This window comes from Cynocephalus volans, chromosome 1 (genome assembly GCF_027409185.1).
Source record: "Cynocephalus volans isolate mCynVol1 chromosome 1, mCynVol1.pri, whole genome shotgun sequence".
NCBI classification, from domain to species: domain Eukaryota; kingdom Metazoa; phylum Chordata; class Mammalia; order Dermoptera; family Cynocephalidae; genus Cynocephalus; species Cynocephalus volans.
Window position 1 is genome coordinate 40,458,780 of NC_084460.1, and position 25,552 is coordinate 40,484,331.

Genomic DNA, 25,552 nt, shown 5'->3' on the forward strand with positions numbered 1-25,552 from the left:
CATGGTTAAAGAGTACTGGACTGGGGCCCATCCTCTCAAGCTCATCCTTACGCCCCATCTGGCTCGAATCATACTTCTTCTCAACCCTGGCTGGTGTTCTGGCTCACCCTGGGTAGGGGCGTCCTGGACTTAGCTGGTTTTGTCCTGGTATACATACACTGGTAAGCATATATACATACATATACACATATATATGTATATGTGTGTGTGTATGCATGTGTGTGTATATCGGTACTTCAAAAAAATTTATGGAAAGATTTGGGGCTGGCTGGTTTGCTCAGTAGGTTAGAGCATGGTACGGATACCACCAGGGTCCATGGTTCAATCCCTGTACTGACCGGCCTCAAAATTCATAGTTTTTTTCTGTATTGTTTTTGGGGGGGCAGGGGGGACGGCTGGCCAGTACAGGGGTTGAACCCTGGACCTTGGTGTTATCAGCACCATGCTTTTTCAAGTGAGCGAACCAGCCAGCCCTTGTATTGTCTTTTAATTGTTTTTCCATGAACTTTTTAAAGTACCCTTGTGTGTGTGTGTATACTCTCTCTCTCTCTCTCTCTCTCTCTCTCTCTCTCTCTATATATATATATATATATATAGTATTATATATAATTTTCTTCTCTCATTCCTTACCCATGTCCACTTTATATGAGCTAGTTATTGTCATTGTTGTTACTCCAGAAGCACTTTTAGAGATGATTCAAACACTGCACCCTCCCTCCTTTAACAGATAGGGAAATTGGTGGTCCAGAGGAGGTAAGTGACCTTCCCGTATTAGTTTTATGTGTCGCATAAAAAATTGCCACAAAAGTAGCAATATTTATCATCACAGAGAATCCATGGGTCAGGAGTCCAAGCACAGCTCAGCTACTCTTCCGCTCAGGGTCTGCCAAGGCTGTAATCAAGGTGTCAGCCAGGGCTGGAGTCTCTCTGAGGCAGAGTCCTCTTCCATGACCACATGACTGTTGGCAAAATTAATTTTCTTGCAGCTGTAGAGCTCATGGCAGCTTGCTTCTTCAAGGCCAACTGACTGAGTTAGGCCTATCCAGGATAATCTCCCTTTTTACTTATTCAAAAATCAATTCATTTGGGACATTAATTACATCTATAAAATCCCTTCACCTTTGCTAGCTAATGTAACCAAATCATAAACCTAATGGCATCCCATCATGTTTACAGGTCCTGCCCACATTCAAAGGGAGGGGATGACACAGGTTGTATACACCAGGGAGCAAAAATCTTAGGGCCATTTTAGAATTCTGCCTCCTCTCCAAAATCACATAGCAAATTATTGGCAGAGGGAGATCTGTTTGGCTTGTACCCCATGCATATCCCACGCAGGGTCAGTGCTTCTGCTCCCTCAGAAAATTGGCAGAACCATGAAACAAAAATGGCCCAATATTGGTCAGAATTCCAGCTCAATTCCCAGAAGTAATATTGTATCAATCAGAGTTAGCTCTCCAGATAAATTAACCCTGTCTATGGTTGACCAGTTATAGGGCTATAGTAACCAGGATCTAAGATGGCTTCCAGCGAGTCTTACCTCCTGGTACTGCTGTCCTTGTGAAGTCCCCTCTCACAATGAATAGAGCAGACCTGTGTGATCAATAAGAGAGTGTGTGACCACCAAGGCTAGGTCATTAAAGGCATTGTAGCTTCCACCTGGCTCTCCTGGATCTCTTACTCTGAGAGAAGCCAGTGGCCACATCATGAGGACAGTCACCCAGCCCTAGAACGGAGGCCTCCTGCCAACAGCCAGCACCAAGTTGCCAGGAATGTGACTGAGCCATCTTGGAAGTTAGCCTTCAGCCCCAGTCAAGCTTTCAGATGACTTCAGCCCTGGCCAACATTTTGACTGCAATGTTATGAGGCCTCAAGCCAGACCACCCACCCAGCAAAACTGCTCCTGAATTCTGACTCACAGAAACTGAGATAACATTTACGTTGTTATAAGCCCCTAAATTGGGGGATAATTTTACACAGCAATAGATAACTAATACAAGGGCTTTCTGGAGCTAACATCTTACCCAAAAATTGGTGATGAGAATAGCAGTTGTTGAGCACTTACTGTGTGCCAAGCTCTGACATACCCCGCCCCACCACACTGTTGGAGCACAAAGCTAACAGCTGTCAAAAGCCGAAATATGAACCCAGAGGTCCTGATCCACAGTCTCACACCACCCAACACAGCCCTGTCTAACAGAAATTTCTGGAGCAGTACAAATGTTCTATATCTACACTGTGGCTATTGAGCACTTAAAATTAGGCTAGTGCAATTGAAGAACTGAGTTTTTAATTTTACATTTGTTTCTTTTAAAGATGACCAGTAAGGGGATCTTAACCCTTGACTTGGTGTTGTCAGCACCACACTCTCCCAAGTGGGCTAACCAGCCATCCTTATGTAGGGATCCGAACCCGTGGCCTTGGTGTTATCAGCACCACACTCTCCCAAGTGAGCCACGGGCTGGTCCTAATTTGATATTTTTAATTAAATTTAAATAGCCACAGTGGCTGTATTGGGACAGTGTGGATCTAACAGATGGGAGGGCTTTCTACAAGACACAAGCAGCAAGGAATAGAGACCCTATCAAGCCTCATGGGACTCAGGAAAACAGAGTGTAGCAGGGCCTCAGGACAGATTTGAGCTACCACGGGATTTGAGACCAGACTCACCACTTCCGAGGTGGGTTTGTGGGGGCCAAGCAGCCCCAGTAAAGGGGCCATGGGTGACATAAACCCTTCACAGGCAATGTGGTTGTGAGCAGTCTCCAGAGCCTGACTGCCTGGGTTCGAATCCCTCCTTTATTACTGGTAAACTGTAGCTTTTGGCAAGTTAACCTCTTAATTGCTGTAACATGGGGCTACTAATAGCACCTACTTTGCAGAGCTGTTGTGGCGATTAGATGGATCAGGTGTAAAGCATTGAGAATGGGTTCCTGGCACTTGGGTGTGGGATGTGAAGGTTTGCTACAGCTACTACCAATTCCTCTTTGCACCCTTCCCCTCACCCAGTGAAGGACTGAGCAACATGGTGCCAAGGGGAGACCACCAATGTCCATGAGGCTGGAATTAAGGTTCTACTCTGTATAGGCAAGCTAAGGGAAGTTGGCCCCCTTGGTAAAAAGGATCCTACCCACTTCACAGGGAGGTTGTCAGTGGTATTTCCAGAGCCTGCCAACTCCAGTACCTGCAGAGGCCAAGCGGGTGACATGAGAGAAGCAGGTGGAGACAGTGGCATGGCAGACGCCACATCAACAGGTGCCTCCTCTCAGTTACTCCCACTTGTTGCCATGCAGGCTGACAGTTGCCAAATTTTGATTTTTTTTTTCCTGAAGCAAAGCAAAAAATCTGGATTTTTATGAGAAACATCCTGATTTTTACAGATGGCAACTAATTCAAGGATTTTTGTGTCTATTGTTTTAAACATGGTGCCGCCTAAACAAAACACTGAGGTAGGTGCAATATGCCACACAGGCCACCAGGGTGCTTGTTTTGAGATTGTCCCTCTGCTCCAGGCCCAGGCCCCTTCCAGACTTCCTAAATCTCTACTGGCTGTCACCCCATAGGAGGTTTCAAGCGGGTGGGAGTGGGGAGGGTGGATTTTCTCATGCTCCACTGAGATAAGGGTTTCAGAGCTCAGAAAGCTCTGACTTGTTACAAACTTTAAAATGACAAGAGGCAGGTGATCTAGAAATTACCAGATTTTATTATCTTTTTATCAAAAAAGATCAGTAACAGACAACAGTGTGAGAGGTGGCTACAGAAGAGGTGCTCACTCCAACACAGCCCGAGGAAAAGGGCATCGGGAGTAGAAGAGGACCCAGCCAGCTGGGATCTGGAGTTGGGGTGGCAACAGTAGCTAACAGCCACGGGGTGCAACAAGAGAGAGCAATTCCCCCCAGCCCAGCCAGTGGGGTCTGGACAGGGAGGGTCCCAGAAAGCAGGCCCTAGCTGGGGCCTTATCAGCCCTCCCCAATTCCCCCTTCCCCATACCCAGGAGTTAAGGGTAGTCCCAGCAAAGCTGAGGCTGTGACTTGTTAAGCCATTTTAGTTCCCTAGAGCAGTGCTGTACAATAGATGGAAATGGTCTCTATCTGCATGGTCAACACAGTAGCCACAAGTCACATGTGGTGACTGAGCACTCGAAATGTGGTTAGTGCAAGTGAGGGATGAATTTTTAACTTTATGAGATTTGAATTAACTTAAATTTAAAAAGTCACATGGGGTTACTGCATTGGAGAGTGTAGCCCTAGAGCTTGAAGAAAGCAAACCAAAGAACACCAACTGGGCCCCAAGCAGAAGGCAGAAGAAGGTAGAAACCATCTGCCTCAACTATTCCAGCCCAATCAGGAGAAGGCACCAGGAACAGGACAGATAAAGCGGTGCCAAACCACGCAAGAATTCACTCACTCAACCACCCAGCCAACATTAAACTGGAAATATCACACTATTTCCTGAAAAAATATATTTATCTATTTTTCTAGAACCAAGGAAGAATAATATATTACAAGAACATAGACACAAATACCCCACCATCCCCTTCATTATATTTTGGGATCTGCTAGAAAACGATGTTTCAGCAAAAGTTACTTCTTACAGGAAGCAGCCGCAGAAAGGGCCAAGGTCATGAGCAGAGGAGTGTGGAGTATAAAAAAAAAATGGGGAGGGAATTTAAAGAAAGAGAGGAAAGAGGGAAGTGGGAAGGAGAGGCCCTGTCTGAAGCTATAAATAGTAATAAAAAAATTAATAAAAATCATATCTCCGGCTCTTCTCTCACTTTCAAGAAACAAACAAAAACAAACAAAAAAACTGCCATTAAATATAAACTTAGCAGGTGCTGTGGGAATATGTGAGAGAGTGAAGAATATCTTGGCATCGCCACACTCTTGCCCAGGCAGAGAGAGGCTCTGCACGAAGGAATGAACCGTTTAAAAAAACAAACAAAATGCACTAAAAACAGATTTACAAATATTCTACAAATCCAGGGGCTGGCCATTTAGCTCAGTTGGTTAGTGTGTGGTGCTGATAACACCAAGGTCCAGGGCAATCCCTGTACTGGCCAGCTGCCAAAAAAAAAAAATTCTACAAATCCATTTCAGCATGAACTTGTAGCTCTTCTCCCCACCCGCCCTTCCCAAATAAAAAAGGTTGATTTCCAAAAGTCACTTGAAAGAGCCTAGAATGGCCCAAGATATACCACAGAGACTCCAGTAGTGTGATCACAGGTAGTCATAGATGGACAAGTCTCAAGATGCAGATGATTCTAGTTCCTTCTCCTAATTTCTGGCAAAGGGACAGGCTGTGAAAGGGAGGGAGGAAGGCTGCTGGGGGCAGACCTCCAACCAGAACTCATACAATACCCCTGAGCCAGCCCCCTGGCTTCAGAGGAGCTCTGCATGAGGCAAGCGTGGAATAGGCTCTAAGCTGGTTCTAGACTCTAAACTGGAAGCTTAAGAAACAATCCAATCCTAGGCTTCATTTCAGAAATGCCAAGTTTAACCCCATTTTTCTGCTGGGGCAACTGAGGCCTAAAGAATCAAGACGAGCCAGGCAGAACAGGAGAAGTTGATGCCTCTTCTGATACTTAAAAGGTAATCAGAGCTGGAGTCACTGACAAGTCAGTATTAGGTTGCCCTCCCCCTACCCTAATGTCCACCCTTCAAAATCCTCTGGCTTCCCTCCCCCTTAAAGTCCAAGCCAGTGCCCGTGAGGAAGGTTCATGCGTAGAACTCGTAAGTGGGGGCTTTTTTGTAGATGGGTTTCTTGCCCAGGTCGTAGCTGCCTTCGTCCTTCTTCTTCATGCGGTACACCAGCAGCAGGATCAGGAAAACCGCAAAGAGGATGCCCACAACGCCGCCCACAATCAGAGCTGGAGAGGAAGAGAGGGGAAAGGCAGGACTGAGAGCTGTTCACCGGGACCTTAGGATAATGTCCTCTTCCCCCCACAATCAGATCTCCTATCGCCAAAACAACCCTCACCATCACACCACCACTTATGCCAGGTAAGCTGACGCTTCATTTCACCCTCACCTCTCAATTATGAGAAGGGGGTCACTAGGCATTATAAGTCACTGAAGACCACAGGGCTAGAGTGGCAATGCCACTATTCCAACCCAAATCTGCCTGCGTCCAAAGCCCAGGTTCTCTCCAAACACTACACAGACTCTGCAGCAACGCTTAGCACTAACACGGCCAGGAACAAGAAAAATCACAGGCTACGGAAATCCCCTTAGACATAATTATCCTACTTAGCACAGGAGGCCATCTAGTTTTCCCTGGGTGCATACATATCTATACAGGCAGACACTTCCATAGCCAGGTATATACATTCTATATACACACACGTAGAACATATTAATGTCCATACTATTTATTTATTTTTTTATTTATTTATTTTTTTTTTTTTTTAAAGATGACCGGTAAGGGGATCTTAACCCTTGACTTGGTGTTGTCAGCACCACGCTCAGCCAGTGAGCTAACCGGCCATCCCTATATGGGATCCGAACCCATGGCCTTGGTGTTATCAGCACCACACTCTCCCGAGTGAGCCACGGGCCGGCCCCCATACTATTTATTACAGATAATTATGTTCCCACGTAGAACTCAGTAGCCAAGGCCTAGTTTCCACTCCCACCTCTCCCACCTCTTTCACTTATTGGCTGTGTGATTTGGGGCAAGTTCCTTCATCTGCAAAATGGAAATAATAGTACCTTTCTCATATGTTTGTCCTAAGGATTAAATAAATTAATCTACTTAAAGTGCTTAGAACAGTGCCTGCTGCATAGCATATGTACAAGATTCATAAATTGTAAGCTTTGGTGGTTTATATCTCTGTCCCTAGTACCCTAAACTGGGCCTGCACAACAGTAAGTGCTTAATAAGTGACATTCACAGTTCAGCTCAGAGGGCAGCACCTGGCTAGTGTCAGGCAGATGTGAGCTTCTAACTTTAGTTGAGTATCGTTTCTGTTCACTATGCCAGGTGGCCCGAATGACTCATTCCTGTTTGTTAGGGCAGAGAAGTCTCACAGAATCCTTTTGTGGCAGATTGAGTCCCCTAATTCGGCCTTACTTGGGCTAAGGAGATTAATTTTCCGTCCCTGCACTACAAATCTATGCACAGAATGGGGGCAGAGTGGCACAGAGAATCCAAGGAAGATTCTCTCTTGGCTAAAATCCTATGAAAAAGCAGCAACAAAGTGCCAGAAAAAGCACATGTAATATCAGGCATCAATCCCATTCTTGTTTCCATCACCTTTCCCTCTGATGAATCCAGCTCCTCCATTAGGCCCTCGGTCTGTGCTAGGACAAGGTCAAGGTTCATGGACAGGCTCAGAAGTTGACTGTGGTGCTAGGTGCAAATGCCAGGTCTACTACTTCCTGGATTTGTGACTTTGGACAAGTTATTTAGACTTAGTTTCAGGTTGTTGTGGCTACTCAGTGGAATCATATGGCAAAGAGCAAGCACTTAAAGCACTTAAAACTCCTGGGTGCTGTTTAAAAGATACTGGAATGGAGGGTCCCACCTCAACTAGCTGAACAACATAACTTTTCACATAAGGATCTTATACTCGTCAAATTCTCAAATGGAAGATTAAAGAGATGACATGGCTTCAGGTCTTCTCTTTCATGTGACTCAAAGCAAAACCTGTGCAGATCCAAAATATGCCAGCTAGCAGTGAAACTGTGGTTGAAGAAGGATGGAGGGAGGCCTCCCCTCTGAAATACTTCCACAAAACAATTTGAAACCTGTAAGACTAGATGGTCTGTAAGGACCCCTCTCGTTCTGACATCCACCCAACACCCCCACTCCCACCCCACCCACATCACATACAAAGTGGTAAAGGAAAATTACAGGGGACATTGGCTCAGGTACCAGGAGGGCCCAAAGTCATCTGGGGCTGTATTCCCAGGGAGCCTCGTCTGCAAGATGCAGGCAAGGTCATCATCTGTTCTGGATGGAAACAAGACACTGATCTTTGGTACAAGGCTCTTTCTCTATACCTCTAGCCTCCTTGGAGCTGCTGGCCCAGCTAGTTCCCAGGAGACAGGAGTTACCAAGCATGGGCCCAGGGTACCCACTCACCAGGCTGGTTCGCCCAGACTTGCCCTCAGCCACAGTCTGTAAAACCTTAAAATCAATCATGGGGAGTTCCCTTTGACAACCACCCATTCTTCAAGCTTTGGAGACAACACCCAGTCTCAGAGCTGCCGAGAGAGGGAGCCTGTCACCACCCCAGCTGACAGCCTCTAAGCCAGGCTTGACAGAGCCACTCCTGAAGCCTCACCCGGGGCCAGAGTTTTCCCCACAACAGCACGTTACAGTCAAGAGCTCTCACCTGAGGCCAAACATTTAACCTCTTTGGGCCTCAATTTCCTATTCTGTCATTTGAAGATACCCTGTGCCCCACCTACTGAAGGGTCAATGAAGATAACACTAACAAATCAGAACAGTCTTTTACAATTTGCAAAATTACTTCATATTTTATTTTTCATGGACTCATGACACCAACCCAAGGAGTATCATTGTACCCATTTTACAGATAAGGAAACATCCAGTTCAAAAGCTTCTCAGCCAAGGTCACAAGGCTGCCAAGTAATAGAGTGAGGGGAGGGGAAGCTAACCCAATTCTAAGGAACCTCCAAGCTTTCAAGGGAAATTAACTTTTAATAATTAACTCCCAGATGCCAAACCCAGGCTGTGAAAGTGCTTTGAAAAATAAGTGAGAAGTGCTTAAGGCAAAGGAATGACTCAATACCTATTCTTTAGAAGACTTTGATATGCAATTCTTCCTCCCCCTCCTCCAGGCTGCACACAATCAAAGCCACCCTTTAAAGGAGGCACAGTCCTTCAACACCCAGGGCAACCCAAGTGCTTGAAAAAAAGGGGCATCAAGAAACATAATGGGGGCCGACCCCGTGGCTCACTCGGGAGAGTGCGGCGCTGGGTTCGGATCCTGTATAGGGATGACCTGTGCACTCACTGGCTGAGCGCGGTGCGAGCGAAACCAAGCCAAGGGTTGTGATCCCCTTACCGGTCACAAAAAGAAAGAAACCTAATGGGCTAGAGGCATCCCTTTTTCCCCCTTCAAGGCATCTGGTGAGAAACATAGTACCTTACCTGCCAGGACCTCTGTTCTCTCAAAGAGGTTGCTGCCCTGGGCAGTGCTGGACATGGACACCTTGTTGGACACATCCTCATTCCCTTCAAAGAGCGAGTTCCTCTTGGGAATGATCTCGTTCTCCTCCAGTTCCTTGGGTTCAGAGGGAACCTGGCTCCCAGGCCCTGCCCTCTCAGGGATGTGGTTATCTAGAGGCTCCTGGATTGCGGGAAAGGAGGAAAGATACTCAGTGTGTTTGGGGAGGGACCCAAGGCAAGGGTCAGGGACATTTAGGCTGGGAGAGAATCTGGTTCTGTAGTCTCTCTGGCTGAACTGTGTGGTCCTGGAGCAGGAATTGGCAACAAACTCTCTACAATTATGTTGCCAAAATCCTTATCCTCAACTTTTTGTATAGTATATCTGTCCCAAATGGGAAATGAATGTGACCAATGGCCGTGGAGCAGGTGTTCCACACACTGCTGACCGGTGGGTATTCTAGAGTAACCACTCTCTCTGGAGGCAGTTTGCCAAAACCTTAGAAATTGCCTGCCCTTTAAGGCATCAGTTTTGCCTCTGGGACTCTATCGGGAGTTGCTAATCAGAGATTGTGTGTAAAAGATGCTTGAGGCAGTGTTGTAATTTTAGAATATCAAAAAATTATAAACGATTTTTCCATCAATAAGGGGAAGGTGAACTATTATGCAGCCTATAAGAATGACAAGAACATTTAACAATGTGGGAAAATAATCATAACCACTGTAAGTGAAAAATATAGTACATAGACCCTTATATATAATTTGATACCATTGCTAGAAAATAGCTAGCTATAAATGCACAGAAAAAGAGCTGGTGTTGACAGTGACTATCCTAGCAGGGAGGATGGCCTACCTGGGACCCAAAGTTGTGCCTGTTCCAAAATGAGCCCAGGGCCACATATAAAAAGACTTCTTGCAGGTCAGACACCCTCACTTATTCTGCACATGGGGGCTGTATTTTCTGCCCCTCCCAACTGGTATGTTTAGAGGAGCAAGCGGGGAGAGGCAAAGGTGTGTAGCTACTTACCAAGGGTCGGATCACTTCAGGGAAGATCTCAGGGTCCTCTGAGTCATCTGCAAGGTCAGAACGGCTGTGTGAATGTGAAGTCCCCAGGTAAATAACCCCTTCAGCCCTGGCTGGTGGGAGTCCTACCTTACAACCAGTCCTGAATGCTTAAATGTCCAGCAAGTGAGCATTCCCACCCCAACCTCAGTTGCTTCGTCTGTAAAATGGGGCTCCTAAGACTTGCCTCCTAGCTCTTTCACAGGAATATGTGAGCCGATAGCTGGGCAGATGCTTTGTCAGCTCCAACCCTTGCTCTATAAAGTGTGGATCCAGGGGCCAATAGGAACACATACAAGCTGGCTAGAAATGCAGGACTTCAGGGAGTACTGAATCATAATCTGTATTTTAACAAAATCCCCAGGGAATTAAAGTTTGAGAAGGAAGACTCTAATTATAGTATCAAATATTAGATATTGCAATGTTAAATATTTACTGAATAACTATGTGAGGTGATGGTTATGTTAACTTTCTTTACTACAGTAACCGTTCCATTATCTATATGTATCCCATAACATCATGTCATATACCTTAAATATACACAATAAAATTTATTTTTAAAAACAACACACATTTACTGAGTGGTTGGTATGTGCCAAGAGTTTTAACTCAGTTCAGTCCCCACAACACTGACATACTGTCATTATTACTCCCATTTCACAGATTAGGAAATGGAAGTTTAGAGGAAGTTCAGAGTGGAGGTTTGGATTCAGGACTATGTGACTCCAAAGCCAGTTCCTGGTTCCCCACCCACATCTCTACCCACACATGCCTCCTCCCACCCACCCCCACTTCTCAGCACTTTTCCTTTTCAAAGGAAGACAAACATTCTATAGATCCTCCTTCCCCACCCCACCCCCACCAAACGGAGGAGCCCATGAAGACAGTTCAGGAAGGTGCTCAGAAAAGCCAGAGCTACAAATGAATTCAAAGCAACAAACAACTCGCCCCCATTGAGTCTCAGGAATGCAAAAGGTTAATCCAGTTACTCTTGTTTCCCCTTTTCTTGAGGGGGAGGAGGAGCACTATAGGAAAATCCCCACAAAAATCCAAATGTCAAGGCATGGTCAGCTTCCTAGTTGGTGAGGCCACCATCCCCCAGCTCCGTGCCCTGAGCCTGGCCTCCAGACACTCCTTACCCAGATCTCCAGAGCCAGACAGCTCAAAGTCATCAGGTTCCTGCCCAGGCCCCCCCACATCCTCATCATCTGGAAGGGCCCCGGAGAAGTATCGGCCTTCTAGGAGGTCCTGGGGGTCAATGACCTCAGTCTCTCGGATCTAGGATAAAGAAAGGAGACACATCAGTCAACAGGCCCTCAGTACTCTGCAATAGCCTGAGTCCGGAAAGTCAGTGAAGTAGGCATTCAGGTCCTGGAAGGGAACCAGGCCAGGGTCTGGAGACCTGGGTCCGGGATCCTGCTCTGGCCCTAACTTGCTGTGTGACCTCAGGCAAGTCTCTTACCCATTCTGGGCTAATAAAAATAGTAAAGGTGTAATAATCAAATTATTAATATTACTAGGTACCATTTACTGAGCACTTGCCGTGTGCCAGGCCCTGTTCTTAATAACTCTGAGGGTATGTTGTTAACTCATTTTACAATAGAGGAAACTGGGCATTAAAGACTTGACATCATTCTCGTCTGGTGACACAACTGCCAGGTGGAGGAGTGAGGACTGCACACAGGGCTACCTTAGAGCCAGCGGTCCCCCTGCTCACAGGCCAGCCCCAGGTTCTATGATGCAGTGGCAGCTGATTCACACATGGCAGGGAGTGGACTGCTGGCTCTGGTTCTGCCCAGTCAGGGACACCTTTCCCAGCTGAGTCAGACAGGGCTCAGACAGACAGGGCTGGCTCACCCACACCCCAAGACAGCTTCAGGTCAGGACACTGCCCAGACCTACTGACTCAAGAGCATACTCCTGTATTCAGTCTTGTCATCCAGACATCTCCCACAAATCTGTTGTGCTTCCAGCATCGTGCAGGGCACAGAGAGGCACCATCCCTGCCCTCACAGACTTCAGTACCTGTGTCACTCAGCCACCACCCCATGGAGACCCAGCTGGTCATGGCCAAGTCTTAGGTCCACCCCCACCAAGCAGCTTTCAAAAGGCAAGCATCAAAGGTCTGGGGAGGCAAAGAACTTTCCCAGGGCCCTACAGTACATCAATTACTCTGCTCCCATCCCCTACCTCAGCTGAGTGGAAAACAACACCTCTCAAGGGCATAGGAACATTTGGATGTCCACCACCTTTCTCCAGTTTCTGGGCTCAGGCTTCTGTCTGCCCACAGAACAGCAGCCCTGAGCAAGGCTTGATATCTCATTAATTAATCCAAACATTAAAGTGCCTACCATTTGCCAAAAGAGTTGGGGTTTTTTATTAAGTTCAGCACACCACTCCTTCCTGCAAGACAGTTTCATCTTCTCCAGACCACATAACTGCAGGAGGTGGAGGTCTACTTAATGTCACAGAATATCAGCTGTATACCCAGGGAGGTCCTGTCCTCCCCTTTCAGAGAATTTGAGCCCGGAACAGGGTAGTGACTTGCCCAATGTCACAGTGAGTTAGCTACATCACTTAGAGTACAAAGTGGCCAGCTCTCTGATTCTGACTGCCTCAGGCTGCTCTTCACCCAGCTGAGACTGCCAGTGACACAGGGGAGTCTGAGAAGGAATGTCCATTCTTAGGACAAGGCCGTGTCATCGCAGGAGAGTCCCAGGAAAGCCACTTCTGAGACAAGGCTCTTCCTGTACTCTCCCCACTGGCTTCCGGGGAGAGGCAACAGAACATGACTCACATGCCCTCTCTTCTACCCCCGTGGGAGCAGAATGCTGGATTCCCAGAAGGGAGCCAGGACAGGGTGGGAGGAAGGCAGTGGGTAGACATCCCTCTTTCCCCCGGGGGTAGGAGAATCTCTGCTGAGCGCTTGACACACATGGGGCTGGGGAGCCAGAAAGGGTTAAGCCCTGGTTAGAGATGACTTCATGGCTCGGGAATCAGGAGCTGTTGAGCTGCTGGTGCTGGAATTCCAGCCCCCGCATAAAGCCCGTGCCTGTGGCTTGGCAGCACAGGAGGAAGGCTCCTCTGTGGTTGCGCAAGTGCCTGTACCTAGGGCGGGGTCCCTTTGCTCCTACCCCCGTCTCCTGCCGCAAATTCTCCTGGGGCCCAGAATCTGAACCAGTGAGACCTTACCAAATGGCAGGCCTTAACTAAGAGGGTCTCCTTAATAGACCCTTTTTGCAGAGGTGGAAACAAGTCACTTGTCCAAGGCCACACAGGCACGAAGTGACCACACTGGACCCTGGTCTCCTGGGCTTTTAGCCACATACACATAAACACATGGAAGACCACAGCCTATCCCAGGCTAGAAGAGTCTGTTAAGTGAGTCAAATCCAGCAGGGAAAGGTATTGTGGCCACTTGTTGCCCTGGCCTGGAGACCAGGCTGGCTGTGGGGAGTTGGAGTTCAAAGTCCTGAATCCTAGGGTTGGGATTCCAACATGCGCTGTTTCGGGCAGAGAGACCTTTCCCACTCCTCTTGTCCCCAGGAGCCATGGAATGTTGTTTACACATCCAGCCTTTCTTTTAGTATGTGAAAGTGCTAAGGGGTGTTTCAAAACAACCCATGGATTAGCGCACTGATTTGTTGTTAGTAATGACCTCCATTTTACCTTAGAGAAACGAATGCTAAGACGGTGGCGTGTGATGACCGGTGGCGTGTGATGACCATGCAGCCAAGTCAGTGGCAAAACTGAGGCTGAAACCAAGATTTTTCCCCAGTTCAGCCTTCTTTGTGGCTACCAGTTCATCCCTAACCCTCCATTTTTATACCAGGTTCCCAGAGAAGATAAACAATTAGTCTGAGGTTACACTGGGGATCAGTGGCATGGCCAGGATTAGACCCTATTCCAGAACTCTAAAAGTACGGAGTCTTCAAAGGCTGCATTAGGTGAGCCTAGGAGATTTCCCTCTTACCAAGTAGAGAGGCTTGGAAAAAGTTTGTGAGACAGTGCTGATGGGAGGACATAGGGAATTAAATCCTCCCTGAGCTCTAGAGGCCCCCTCTCTGTCTCTTTCCAGCCCCTTCCCTGCCCAAGACCTCTGACAAGAGGGAAACTCTCAAGACAGGACCAAACCCATGGGATTATGGGCAATCATCCTTTCTTTTTTTTTTTTTTTTATAGGTAAGGGTTGAGGCACCCATAGCCCTTGCTCTTTTCAGACAAGGCCCATTCAATCTGGGGTGGCTTTGAAGAACCAGGCCTACCAGCAGCCAGGCCTAGCTCTGACCAGAGAGGGGCCCCACCCTGCTCCTGGCTAAGGATGTGGTCTGTTGTCCTCAGCTCACCCAATCTCTGCCCAGGCACGTGTGTTCGCGTGTGTACACGTACCTTCTCTGGGCCCCACAGGTCTCCCTGCACCTTTGTCCCTTTCATAGACACACAACAGAAATCACCAGCTGAATAAAAGTGTCTGATCCTGAGGCCCTCCTGGCCCTGTGTTTGGTGGGCACCTGAATTGGTGCCTGGGGGTTTAAAGATCCTGGATTCCTCCCCACACTATCCAGGGAAGAGAAGGGGTAGGAGTTCTTTTGTTCTATAGGTACTAACACCTGCCAACAGAAGGTATGAGGCCAGCAAGCCCAACCATCTCATTTTTTTATAACCTAGCAAACAGATTAGCAGACAAGGGACTTTGCCAAGGTCACCCAAGCAGCTGGCAACAGAGCTAGACTTAAAACCTAGGTCTCCTGGCTCCCAGGCTGCAGTTTTCTTCCCTCCCCTAAGGGTCTCAGTAACTCCACAGGCAGCAGCTGTCACTCCAGTTAAACTGCCCATCTAGTCCTTAGGCTATAGGCATGAAGCTTGGAAAAGATCACCAACCCTATCCCAACATCCCATGGCTTCTGTCACCCCAGGAAAAGCATGGGGGCTGGGGTGACTAACAGGAGGATCTACTACCTGCCAGGCACCATGCTGGGTTCTTTCTCTATATGAGCACACTCAATTGATACAACAGCCTGGTAATGTGCTCTACCCATCTTGCAGATGAGGAAAGTGAGGTTCAGCTGAGTCACTGATCAAAAGTCACACAGCTAAGCGCCGTCCCGTGGCTCACCTGGGAGAGTGTGGTGCTGATAACACCAAAGCCACAGGTTCAGATCTCTATATAGGGATAGCCGGTTAGCTCAGTTGCGAGAGCGTGGTGCTGACAACACCAAGTCACCAAGTCAAGGGTTAAGATCCCCTTACCGGTCATCTTTAAAAAAAAAAAAAAAGTCACACAGCTAGAAAGCGACAGAGTGGGATTCAAACCTAGATCTTTCTCAAGTCCATGCCCTAACCACAACCGGGCTTCTCACTGCCACTCACTCTTCACCTCTCCACCCTAACCCAACAGCCCACAACACTTTGCCCAGGCCAGGGCTCCAGGACACCCCTTCTCCTGTCTAGGAGTAAATAAAGGTGAAAGTGATATTGCTTAAACAAAGGAACAGAAACTTGGCTGGGGCTCCAGGGAGGAGTTCAGGGTCAGGGCTTGGTTAACTGTGAACTAATGAGAGCCCTCCCTCACCTGGCTCCTCCCCAGGGGAGGAAGGGTCAGGAACATACTTGACCCTTCTTTCAGGAGGTGAAATGAGAAGGGTAATAACTGAAGGAAAAAAATGAAAAAGAAAAACGTTTTTTAAAGAAGTAAACAAAACGGAAGGGTAATAACTGGGCAAGCCAAATTTAGGGGGGAGAAGGGACAGTACGTACCCTGGGCCCCAACTGCTGGACCCACCACAGTGATTCTGGCAGAAGATCCCCAGCGGGGTGCACTGGCAGTCACCATCCTCTCCTACCCCACTTCTGCAGGATCAGACATTCTCCAGAAGGGGCAAAACCTGGGGTCACAATCAGGACTCTACCACCAGGACGGCTGTACATAAAGGCAGATCCATAAGTACACCATAGTCCTGCCGCTTCCTAACTATATGCGCCTAAGAGTTTATTTCAGCTCTTAAATCCTCAGTTTCCTCTTGTGTAACCAAGGCTGGTAACACCTTCAAGGATGATGAGGATTAAGTGAAATACATTAGTGTGTACAAGGGACCCAGCACATGGCCTGGCATACAGCAGGTGCTCAATGAGTAGTAGCTACTATTAACCCCTACCTGCCTTCCTTCTAGCTAAGGGGATTTGTGCTCAAAGGGTCAGAAACCTGGGAAAACTTGTAGCAATTCCATAAAAAGCTGGTTGGAGGATGAAGAAGTGCTTTACAAACTGAAAAAGGACATAACTTATAATGGGTCATTCTTTTGCTTCTGAGACTAGAGACTTTTCAACAACCAATCAGGTCTCTCCAGACTGTGCAAGAGAAAAAGACTCAGAGATAAACAGAGGCCTGTCCAAGGTGACACAGCTTTTGAGGACCTGTCCTAAGCAGAGGCAAAAGAAAGACTATTTGTATTTTTCCAGAAGGAGCAAACGGCATTGAGCAGAGACACCTGAAATTCTACTTGGACCTGGATCCCCAAAGTATTTCCTGCATTGCCTTGGGGACCAAAAATAAAAATCTAGAAGTCAAAAAGAAACCACAAATCAATCCATAGTCTGGTGTTCTGGTACAGGAAGGGTTAAGCCAGGTCTGGGGGTGGGGGTGGAGTGAGGGTTCAAATGTCTGGTCTGCCCACTTCAAGGTCGGGTTACTCTGAACACAATCAGGAGAGAGCCAGGCCTGGCACTGCCAGCAACCAGCTTTTCACTCAAGCCCCAGGGCAGCCCATTCCCACAGCAAGGACTCCAGGATCCTAGGGTGTCAGCTAGAAATGGTGGGTGGTAGGAGAGGGAGGAGAATGCTAGAGCCCCTGGACATCCCTCTGCCAGGAGCCAATCAAGCACCCTTATCACTAACTCCCTGGGTGATCTTGGGCAATTCCCTCTCTGAGCCCCAGTTTCCACACCTATAGAAGATGGTCTCAAGGAGACAAGCCTCCCTCTGTACTGAGGCCTGGTAACCAAGCTGGGCATTGCTCCGATTACCCGATTACCGGCGGTGACAGTGGGGAGGGGGCTGCCTCCCTCAGGGCCTCAGAGACAGAGGTGCATTGAAGCTGGGCCTTGTAATCTAGGCAGCGGATCTGAAATCCCTGCTAGATCCATGGGCCAGGGAGACTCTCAGGTCATAAACAAGCCTCCTGTTTTCTGAGAGCTGAGAAGAGTCTAGGCTGCAGCCTGTCTCAGCTGATTAGATCAGCCCAGGGTGCTGGCTTCCTGCCCCTTCCCATCCTCCCCCACCACCCGGGGAAGCCACTGTTCCAGACCAGGTCAGTCAGTCCCACAGACATTTCCCAGCTGGGCTTCCCCAAGGCAAGGAGTGTCCCCACTCCAGGTGACCAGTGCAGCCATTCGCCACCCCTGCCCTCAGGCCCAGAGGTTTGAGTGGTACAGCCAGTCCCTGCAGGCGCAGCCACTGACCGCCGGGCTTCACCAAGTCACTGTTTCCACACATACCAGCCTCTCCCTGCCTCCCCTTTCCATTACCCTAGGTGTCACCTGACTAGCAGTCTCTTGTGCTGTGCCAGAGAAAACTGGGGCAGCTGAGCTCCCCAGGCTGAGGGAGGAGATGCAGGGTAAGACTGAGGGGCACTATTTGAATAGGAGTCTGGTCTGAAGGGGGGGGGAGAAACAGGAGGCGTGGAGGTGGGTGGGAAGTAGGGAAGTGAAATGATCACAGCTGGAAAGAACTGTTAAGGTCAGAGTGATCTTTTGGGGGAGTCCTGGAACCCTCTGAAAAGGATTAAAAGGTCTGAACCCTAAGAACTGTAACTATCAGTTTACATTTTCAACGTGTGAAGCCAACCTCTGGCCAGGTTAAAAACCCTTGTCTAGCTGCTAATAATAAACTAAACTTAAGCCAGCACTTTACAAGTTTGCCAAACACCAATTATGACCCTCAAGTGACACAGGTGTTTTATAGAGGACACTGGGGCTTACCTCAGCAAAGTGACTTATTAACTAACTGTGTGTCCCTGGGTAAGCGGTAGAGCTGGGACGCGGACTTGGGTTTTCTGACTGTGAAACGTATTCCCTTTCCAGTCACCCAGCCTCCAGCAGACTGCGCCAGAGATGGGCCTGTGAGGTGCAGGAATGTGCCCAAAGGTCACCAGTGAGTTAGTTAATGACAAGCCAGCCCAAGAAGTCAGGCTTCTTGCTCTCCTAGGGTTCAATCAGACCCCAACTGTTGACATATGTGTTCTCCTCTCTCTCTAGAGCACCATGCAATGAAAACATAGGAAAACTGGCTTTTCAGAACACTGTACCTTTTCTGTCCACCATCACCCACCCCCGCCAAAGCCCAGAGTGCTATTTGCAATCACTCGGCCTCTTTAAGACTAAAACTCTGCCACTCCTCCTACAGAACACTGCCCCTCCAACACAGGAGAGTGACTCAGAGTCTTGGGCAGTGTCCTGAATGGTCTGGTACCCGTGGCAAACCCCCCTGTCTCTCTCCCTCCAGGCCGCAAGCTGCTTAGCATGGGGTTCCTGCAGATCCCCACAGGAGAGGTGGGGCTGCCTGGAACTGGTTCTTGTTTAAATATAAACCCATCTGATAATTAGCAAACAGCCCACTTCTAAGATAAACAAATAGGAGATTTGGGCTCCATCAGCCCCACCCTCGATTTCTCCCTTCCCACCTCGCAGCTGTGGGGTTAGACATGGGGGAGCGGGGGAGAGAAAAGCCTTCCAGGGGCCCTAGGTGTTGAATTCTAAAAGGGATAGGACCACCTGCATCAAGGTGGCCTGGGCAAGGAAGGGGTATTGCCACTACGAAATGCCACCTCCCTACCAGGTATGAAACTAGGTACGCTCATCTGCAGCCTTTTCATCTCCTAAGCCTCACCACAGCAGAATCACAATCTTCAGAGAGGCTGAGTGGCATGTCCCAAAGTCATGCAGCTAGTAAGAGGTGGACTTCACACCTCTGGAGTCAGGTCTGCCTAACACCAAACCAATGTTTCAATGCCCTATGGCCAGCCCAGGAAGAAAAGGGGGCAGTCAGAAACATCAGAGAATCCTGGGGTCAAACCAAATCTGAACTGTGCCAGCTTTGCTCCATGAATCCAGACCAGTGGCAGTTCACTTTTACTTTGTTGGGGAAAAAAAGTAATACCTGCTCTGCAGAAGTCTAAAGACTGATTTTGAGGACTGGTTGAATCCTGAGCAATGTCAAAGGCTACACGCAGGCAAGGGGCTGCGAAGATTCAGGACCTAGTTCAAGTATTTCCTGTATAAACTCTCAGGGCCCTGGACACTGAGACACTGACTCCCAAAGGACAAGGTAAAACTCTCAAGCCATTGCAACACCCCCAGCACAGCTATCCTATTAGCCAAGAGGTCAAAAGGAAATGGGTGACTCAGGCAGGCTATGCTAGTTTGCAGTGACTCAGAGTCCTGTCCAGCCCCTTCCCCCAATTTTAAGCGTTCATTTGGAAATCACACCCACCCATCCAGTCCAAGAGGCTGAAGGACAGATAGGAGCCAATTCCTCCCAACAGGGAGCTGGGGCTAGGAGCCCAGCCTGGCTTCCCCAGCTCTTCATTCAGCCTGGCTCAGCACTCCAAGTCCTTGGAAAAGCCCTCTGTTTCTAGGAGCTGGGGATGGCAGGAGCTGAATGTCCCCCCACAACACCCAACCCCACTTCTCTTCTGACACTGGGACTTGTTTAGACTCTTTACCAAGTAGGCCAAGAAAAGTCCCCTTCCCTGATCAACGGGCTCTCATTTTAGAGTTTGGAACATTAAGACCCAGAGACACGGCATGTTTGCTCAAGGTCACCCAGAAATGCAGTAGTAGTACCCAAGGTATCTATCATCAAACCCAGCAAATTCCCTCCTCTGGAATGTTCTCTGAGGATGCTCAAACCAGACACCTTGCACATCGTCAGACCTGGTTCTGACCTTGGCAAACCACTACACTCTTCTGAGCATCAGTTTCCTGTAAAAATAGAGTTAATAATACCTTCCTCACAGTATCACTGGGAGACATTCATACTAGTAATAAATAACACCAATGCACCTTCTAGAATGAAGTTACATGCATAAATTTATCTATTCATACAAACATTTCCTGGAAACTATGGGACAGCTATTTCACTAAAACAAATAGAACAGAGTTCCTGCCCTAGCTGTGTGGATGGAAGGGGCTGGGGAGAACAGGACTCAGATTTTAGTGGAGTATATTAATTCCCTCATGAACCATAAGTTTCTTCCAGGGAGGGAATACTTTAGATGTCTTTATGGTTTCCACAGCCCCTTTCTAATAATAGGTAATTATTAATCAAACAGAGCTGGAAAGGGCTCTGGAGGCCATCTTGCTCAAACGCTTTATTTTAAAGATGGGGATGTCAGCCCAAAGAGAAAAGGACCTCCTCCCAACCTCATAGAGCTTTCCACAGCATGGCCCAATTATTTTCCTCGGTGTTTGGTAACTCTCTGGACTCCCAGGAAGTCCCAAGAGCTCTCACTGGCCACTCAAGGGCACTAGAACCCCTTGGGCTTCCGCCCCCACCCCTACTTCTGTGCAATCAAGATGAGAATCCTCAAGCAGACCAGAAATATCTTTAAGCTGAAGTACACCTGGTGGATGGGAGACACTTCCCCAGATTGCCTGGGCCTGGTGCCAAGTCAGTGGGCTGTGCCCCTAGGCAGCAACACTTTGGGGAGGGGGGGAAGGGAAGATCAGCTCCCTAAACAAGGCTGCCTTTAATTGGCCAGGGAGGGAGTGGCAGGAAGGCAAATCAGGGGAATGCTCCCAGCTGGACAGGAAGAACTGGTTTAGGATGGCAAGCCCCGCCAAACAGAGAAGAGGGCAGCTTGGTGCTCAGCCTGGGTTCCCTTCCCAAAACCTGTGGCATCAAGGGTGGGGAGGGGCACCACCTGAGAGGAAGACAAACCTTTGCATTAAGACTAAAGTTTGGAGAGGGGACCTAATAGCACTATTGGAAAGGGGGACTACTAGTCAGAGATTCTATTGGCCTGGATGTTCTCGGCTCTCTGCTACCCTGAAGCAGTACCACTTCACCCCTCTCATCTGGAAAGTGGCATACTGTAATCACCACATGCTAGGTTTTTTGGGAGGACAAAATGAACCAGATCTGGCATATGGAAAGTGCACTATAAATCATAACTGCTGTTAGCAAAATCCTTCTTCCTGGTCCTCATTTTTCTCCATCTGCAAAAAGAAAAAAGTGGACAGATCATTTCTGCAGGCTATGCCAGTTGTGACTATGTATGATTTTCCCAGCCACAACCTAGGCAGAAAGAATTGGGGGGGGCAGGTCAAAAGGGGAAGCCCTGTGCCCCAATTAGAGGCAGGAGGTGTGTCACATTACCCAGGAAGGGGAGAGCTGAGATCAGGATGAGAGACTGACACTTCTTTCAGTAAGCAGCTGCCCAGCTGACTTCTCCTCCAGCTGATGGGTCACCCTATGAAGCACTGACGCAGCCCTCTTCCCCCAAACCACATCCTTCTTTCAGACTGCCCCTGGGACACAGCTGTCTGCTCCTCTCCCTGAAGCACCTGCAGGCTCAGCAGCCCCTAGGCTGACACTGTTATGTGACGGTCTGTATGGTGATCTCTCAACCTCCTAGGTCCTTTCCTCTTTCTCCTCACAATGCCCATGCAGTGTTCCTTCGGAACTGCTTGACTCCAACACATCCTTCAGGGCTAGTTTAGAGCACTGCACCAGGGAGGCAGAAGACTTGGATTATAGTCCTGGCTCAGCCACTAACCTTTTGGCAATGTTGCCGTGGGTTTGGGAAAGTCATTCCTCACTCTGGGCTTCTGTTTCCTTCCATCTCAGAATTCCTTAAGGACTTCCAGCCTAAAATCTCAACAGATTCTAAACCAGTTTTGAGTTTCCTGGGATGGGACACAACAGCAACCACTAAGAGTAGCATAAAGACTACAAGTTAAGATAAAAGTAGGAATTTGGAAGCCTGGCTGCCTAAATTTGAATCTGACTCAACCCCTGATTAGCTGTGTGACCTTGGGCAAGTTACTTAACCTCTCTAGCCTCAGGACCAGTTTAAGAACAGTAAACAAACAGTAAGTAGCGTTAGTATCAGAATTAAGCTAGTTGTTAGAGCCATTAGAAAGCTATTAGAACTTTGCCAGGCACACGAAAAGCACTATCATCACTGCATGCTTGGAATTGTTTGGGGGAGTATTGCTCAGGGTCTCATTCATTCCTCAACAAGAGCATGCCAGGCAGAATTGACTTTCCCCTAAGTAAATTCAGAGGAATATGAGCCCCAGGGCTTTCAAAAAATAAAATAAAACAACATTAATGATTAAACCCCAGGAACTAGCTCCCCCTAAAAACTGGGGTAAAGGCCACAAAACTCAGGCTCCTAGAGGGCAGATCGCCTCTCCCAGCAATTCCCACACCCCCAAGTTCCCGGAGGAGTTTGCCTTCCTCCTCCCCAGCTGGCTGCTGGAATGGAGCTCCTGGTGGCCCAGGCCTGTGTAAACTATGACAGGGACCAGTGGACGGTGAGAAGGAAAAGTTTCTCTGGGTTCACTGAAGCCATCTCTCCCCAAGTCCATTTTACCCCATTCAAGGTGGGTGCTTCAATTTCTCCATCCGCAGTTCAGCAGAAATGAACACTCTTCTTGCAGAAAGCAGGGACTCAACTTCTAGCCAAGTGCTGAGCCTAAACCATCCCTCCTATCTGCCCTTGAAAGATCAGAGTCCCAACTCTCTAGGGACCCTAAAGAAGCAGTAGCCACGGGGAAACTGCGACTCAGAAGGGGCAGACACAGTGAACGGCAGTGCTGGAGCCAGAACTGAGGACAGGACTCAGCTCTCCACTCTCCGGTGTGTGAAATAGGGCCCCGCACAACCCTAAAACCTTTTCCCTTCTGAGTACACGCAGCCCCCCTCATCCCTAGGCCATCTCGAGTCCTAAAGCTGCCCGCTCTGGTCACCCAGAGGGCAAGAAGGACGATTCGGCGCTCCAAGCCTGCCCCAGGATCACCAGGGAAGGGGCGAGGGTGCAGGGGCAGAAAAGCTGACACCGGCTTAGTCACGTCCGAGCCTGGAGCCCGCGGCGCGGCTGAGGCCAGAGGAGGCGGGAAGAGCAACAGGCTGGAGCGCACGGTGCGCGGAGGAGCCACCCCGGGAGCCTCCCTGTGACCCCGGCGCAGTTTCCAACAAAGTTTCCCCGGCCTCGGTGTTTAGTAGGGGGCGGCGCAGCCCCCTGAACACCGCCTCCTCCCCCACCCGCCCCCCATCCGAGGCTCCCCGGAACAAAGGAGACATCGGCCTGCCCCACCCCGCGGAGACCTACCGACTCGGCGGCGGAGGCTGGGACGCCTACGAAGAGCAGCAGCAGTGCGAGCAGGCGTGCGGGGGCCATGGTACCGCGGACTGGAGAGGGCGCGCAGGCTGCGGCGAGTGGCCCGGGGCGGGCGCGCGGCGAGTCTTATAGCGGCCGGCCCCGCCCCACCCCGCCGCCCGCACCCCCGCCCGCAACCCCCGCCCGCACCCCGCCTGGAATTCCCCAGCGAAAGCTGGGCCTGCGGGCCGCCGAGCCGCTGCGGACCTGGAAACCCCGAGGGACGGGAGCCGCCCCGCGCGCGCGCGTCACGCTCTGGCATCCCCTAGTCCTATCCTCCCGGAGCTCCGACCCCTTTATTTATTTGATCCACTGCTAGGCGGGCCCCCAGACATCATTGTGTCTGACCCCATTGTGTAGCTGGGAAAACTGAGGCCCAGGGACGGGAAGGACTTGCCCAGGGTCTTCAGTTTAGACAAGCCTTCAGACTGAGCGTGCTCCCCTTCGAAGTTACCGAAGACTGTCCGAATGGGACAGGAACACGGGTAGGTTTTAAGACAGGGGTCAGCAAACGTTTCTGTAAAGAGCTAAATATTTTAGGTTTTGCAGGCCATAAGATCTATGACTTGGCAACTATTCAAACTCTAGCGTCATAGCTCAACAGCAGCCATAAATAATACTTAAAGGTATGAGCGTCGTTGTGTTCTAATAAGACATTATTTATCGACGCTGAAATTTGAATTTCACATAATTTTCATGTGTCATGAAATATTGTTCTTTTGACCTTGTTTCCCCCCAACCATTTTAAGTTGTAAAAATCATTCTTAGCAATGGCTGAACAAAAATAGGCTATGGACAGACTTTGGTCTCAGGGTGGCTGACCTCTGTTGTAAGGGATTCATTGTCCATATTTTGAATTTCCAAAAAAGTTTGATTTTTCTGAGAGCTGATCTTCAAGTTTATCTCCATTCTCAGATCAGCTTTTAGCCTGTAGAAAAGACAGTTGTGTGTCCCCCTATCCTTGCATACTCCTGACAGTGCATTGGGGGGGCACTGGGAGTGGGGAGATGGTAGAATTCTCTAGGGCCCCAAGCATAGGTACTAATGGAATCATTAGGGGAGAGTTTCCTATGATGATCAGTCGAAGTACCAAAGGTGCCTAGCCCTGTCTCTCCCTGGCTTACATATATCTTTCTAAGGGTGTGACGTGGCTTTAGACCTAATGTATTTTGGCTTCTGTTGGCATATTATGAATTCATATACTTTGTGGAGTGGAGAGTTGGGAGTGACTTTTCCTTATCCGTCCCTTGATTATTCTCAAAGACCAAAATTCTCTTGAGGCAGAGAGCCTTGACAGGAAAGCAAGCTTCAAATGCTGATCATGTTTTTCCCACATTTAACGATAAACGATTACAATTTGTGTTAAAGAACACGCTGCCAATATTGATCTCACCATCACAACTTGGGCAAAAGTGGTGACGGACAGCTTTGTACCCCATGGGTATTCATAACCAATAAAAATAAATAAATAAAGATAAGCTATTATTTTCAGGTATTCTTAATACGCTTCCTTAGGATTCAGAAAGAAACTGCAAAAATGAACGAATCTCATGCCAGAACAAGAAATCCTTTTGTAAGTCAAATGGTTTGCAATCTTCACTTTCCACAGAATTGAAGGGATGCCTAATCTAGTTGTCAGTAGACAGATCACTAAAAATAATTTTTGATGATAGATTACTAAGTGATTTTAGTTATCTGTCATCATATTATTATAACAAAACTCCTTTCATTCCCACCAACTTTTTAAGTGAAAAAGGTTTTTCAGCACTTACAGCTAGTGGTGAGCTGATTTGACAATAGGCTGGGGGAGGCTGAGAGTGCTAATTTGTACTATCTGCCAATTTCTGTGGTGTAAATACTCCCTCCACTGCTGATTTTGAGCTACCACTGAGATGTCACTGAACACAAGAGTTGGGGAAAAAAAGAGCAGTATTTATTTATTTATTTATTTATTTATTTAAAAGATGACCGGTAA

At 48.4% G+C, this 25,552-nt stretch overlaps 1 protein-coding gene across 1 annotated transcript; it reads right to left on the reverse strand.

Moving 5' to 3' along the window:
- Positions 1-3,683: 3,683 nt before the first annotated feature.
- SDC4 (syndecan 4) lies at positions 3,684-23,663 on the reverse strand. Its single transcript, XM_063102815.1, has 5 exons — positions 23,530-23,663; positions 11,335-11,473; positions 10,160-10,206; positions 9,118-9,316; positions 3,684-5,866 (listed from the first exon to the last, which is right to left on the reverse strand). Exons 1-5 carry the CDS (start codon positions 23,596-23,598, stop codon positions 5,715-5,717), a joined length of 606 nt encoding a protein of 201 aa, XP_062958885.1. The 5' UTR covers positions 23,599-23,663; the 3' UTR covers positions 3,684-5,714.
- Positions 23,664-25,552: the final 1,889 nt, after the last annotated feature.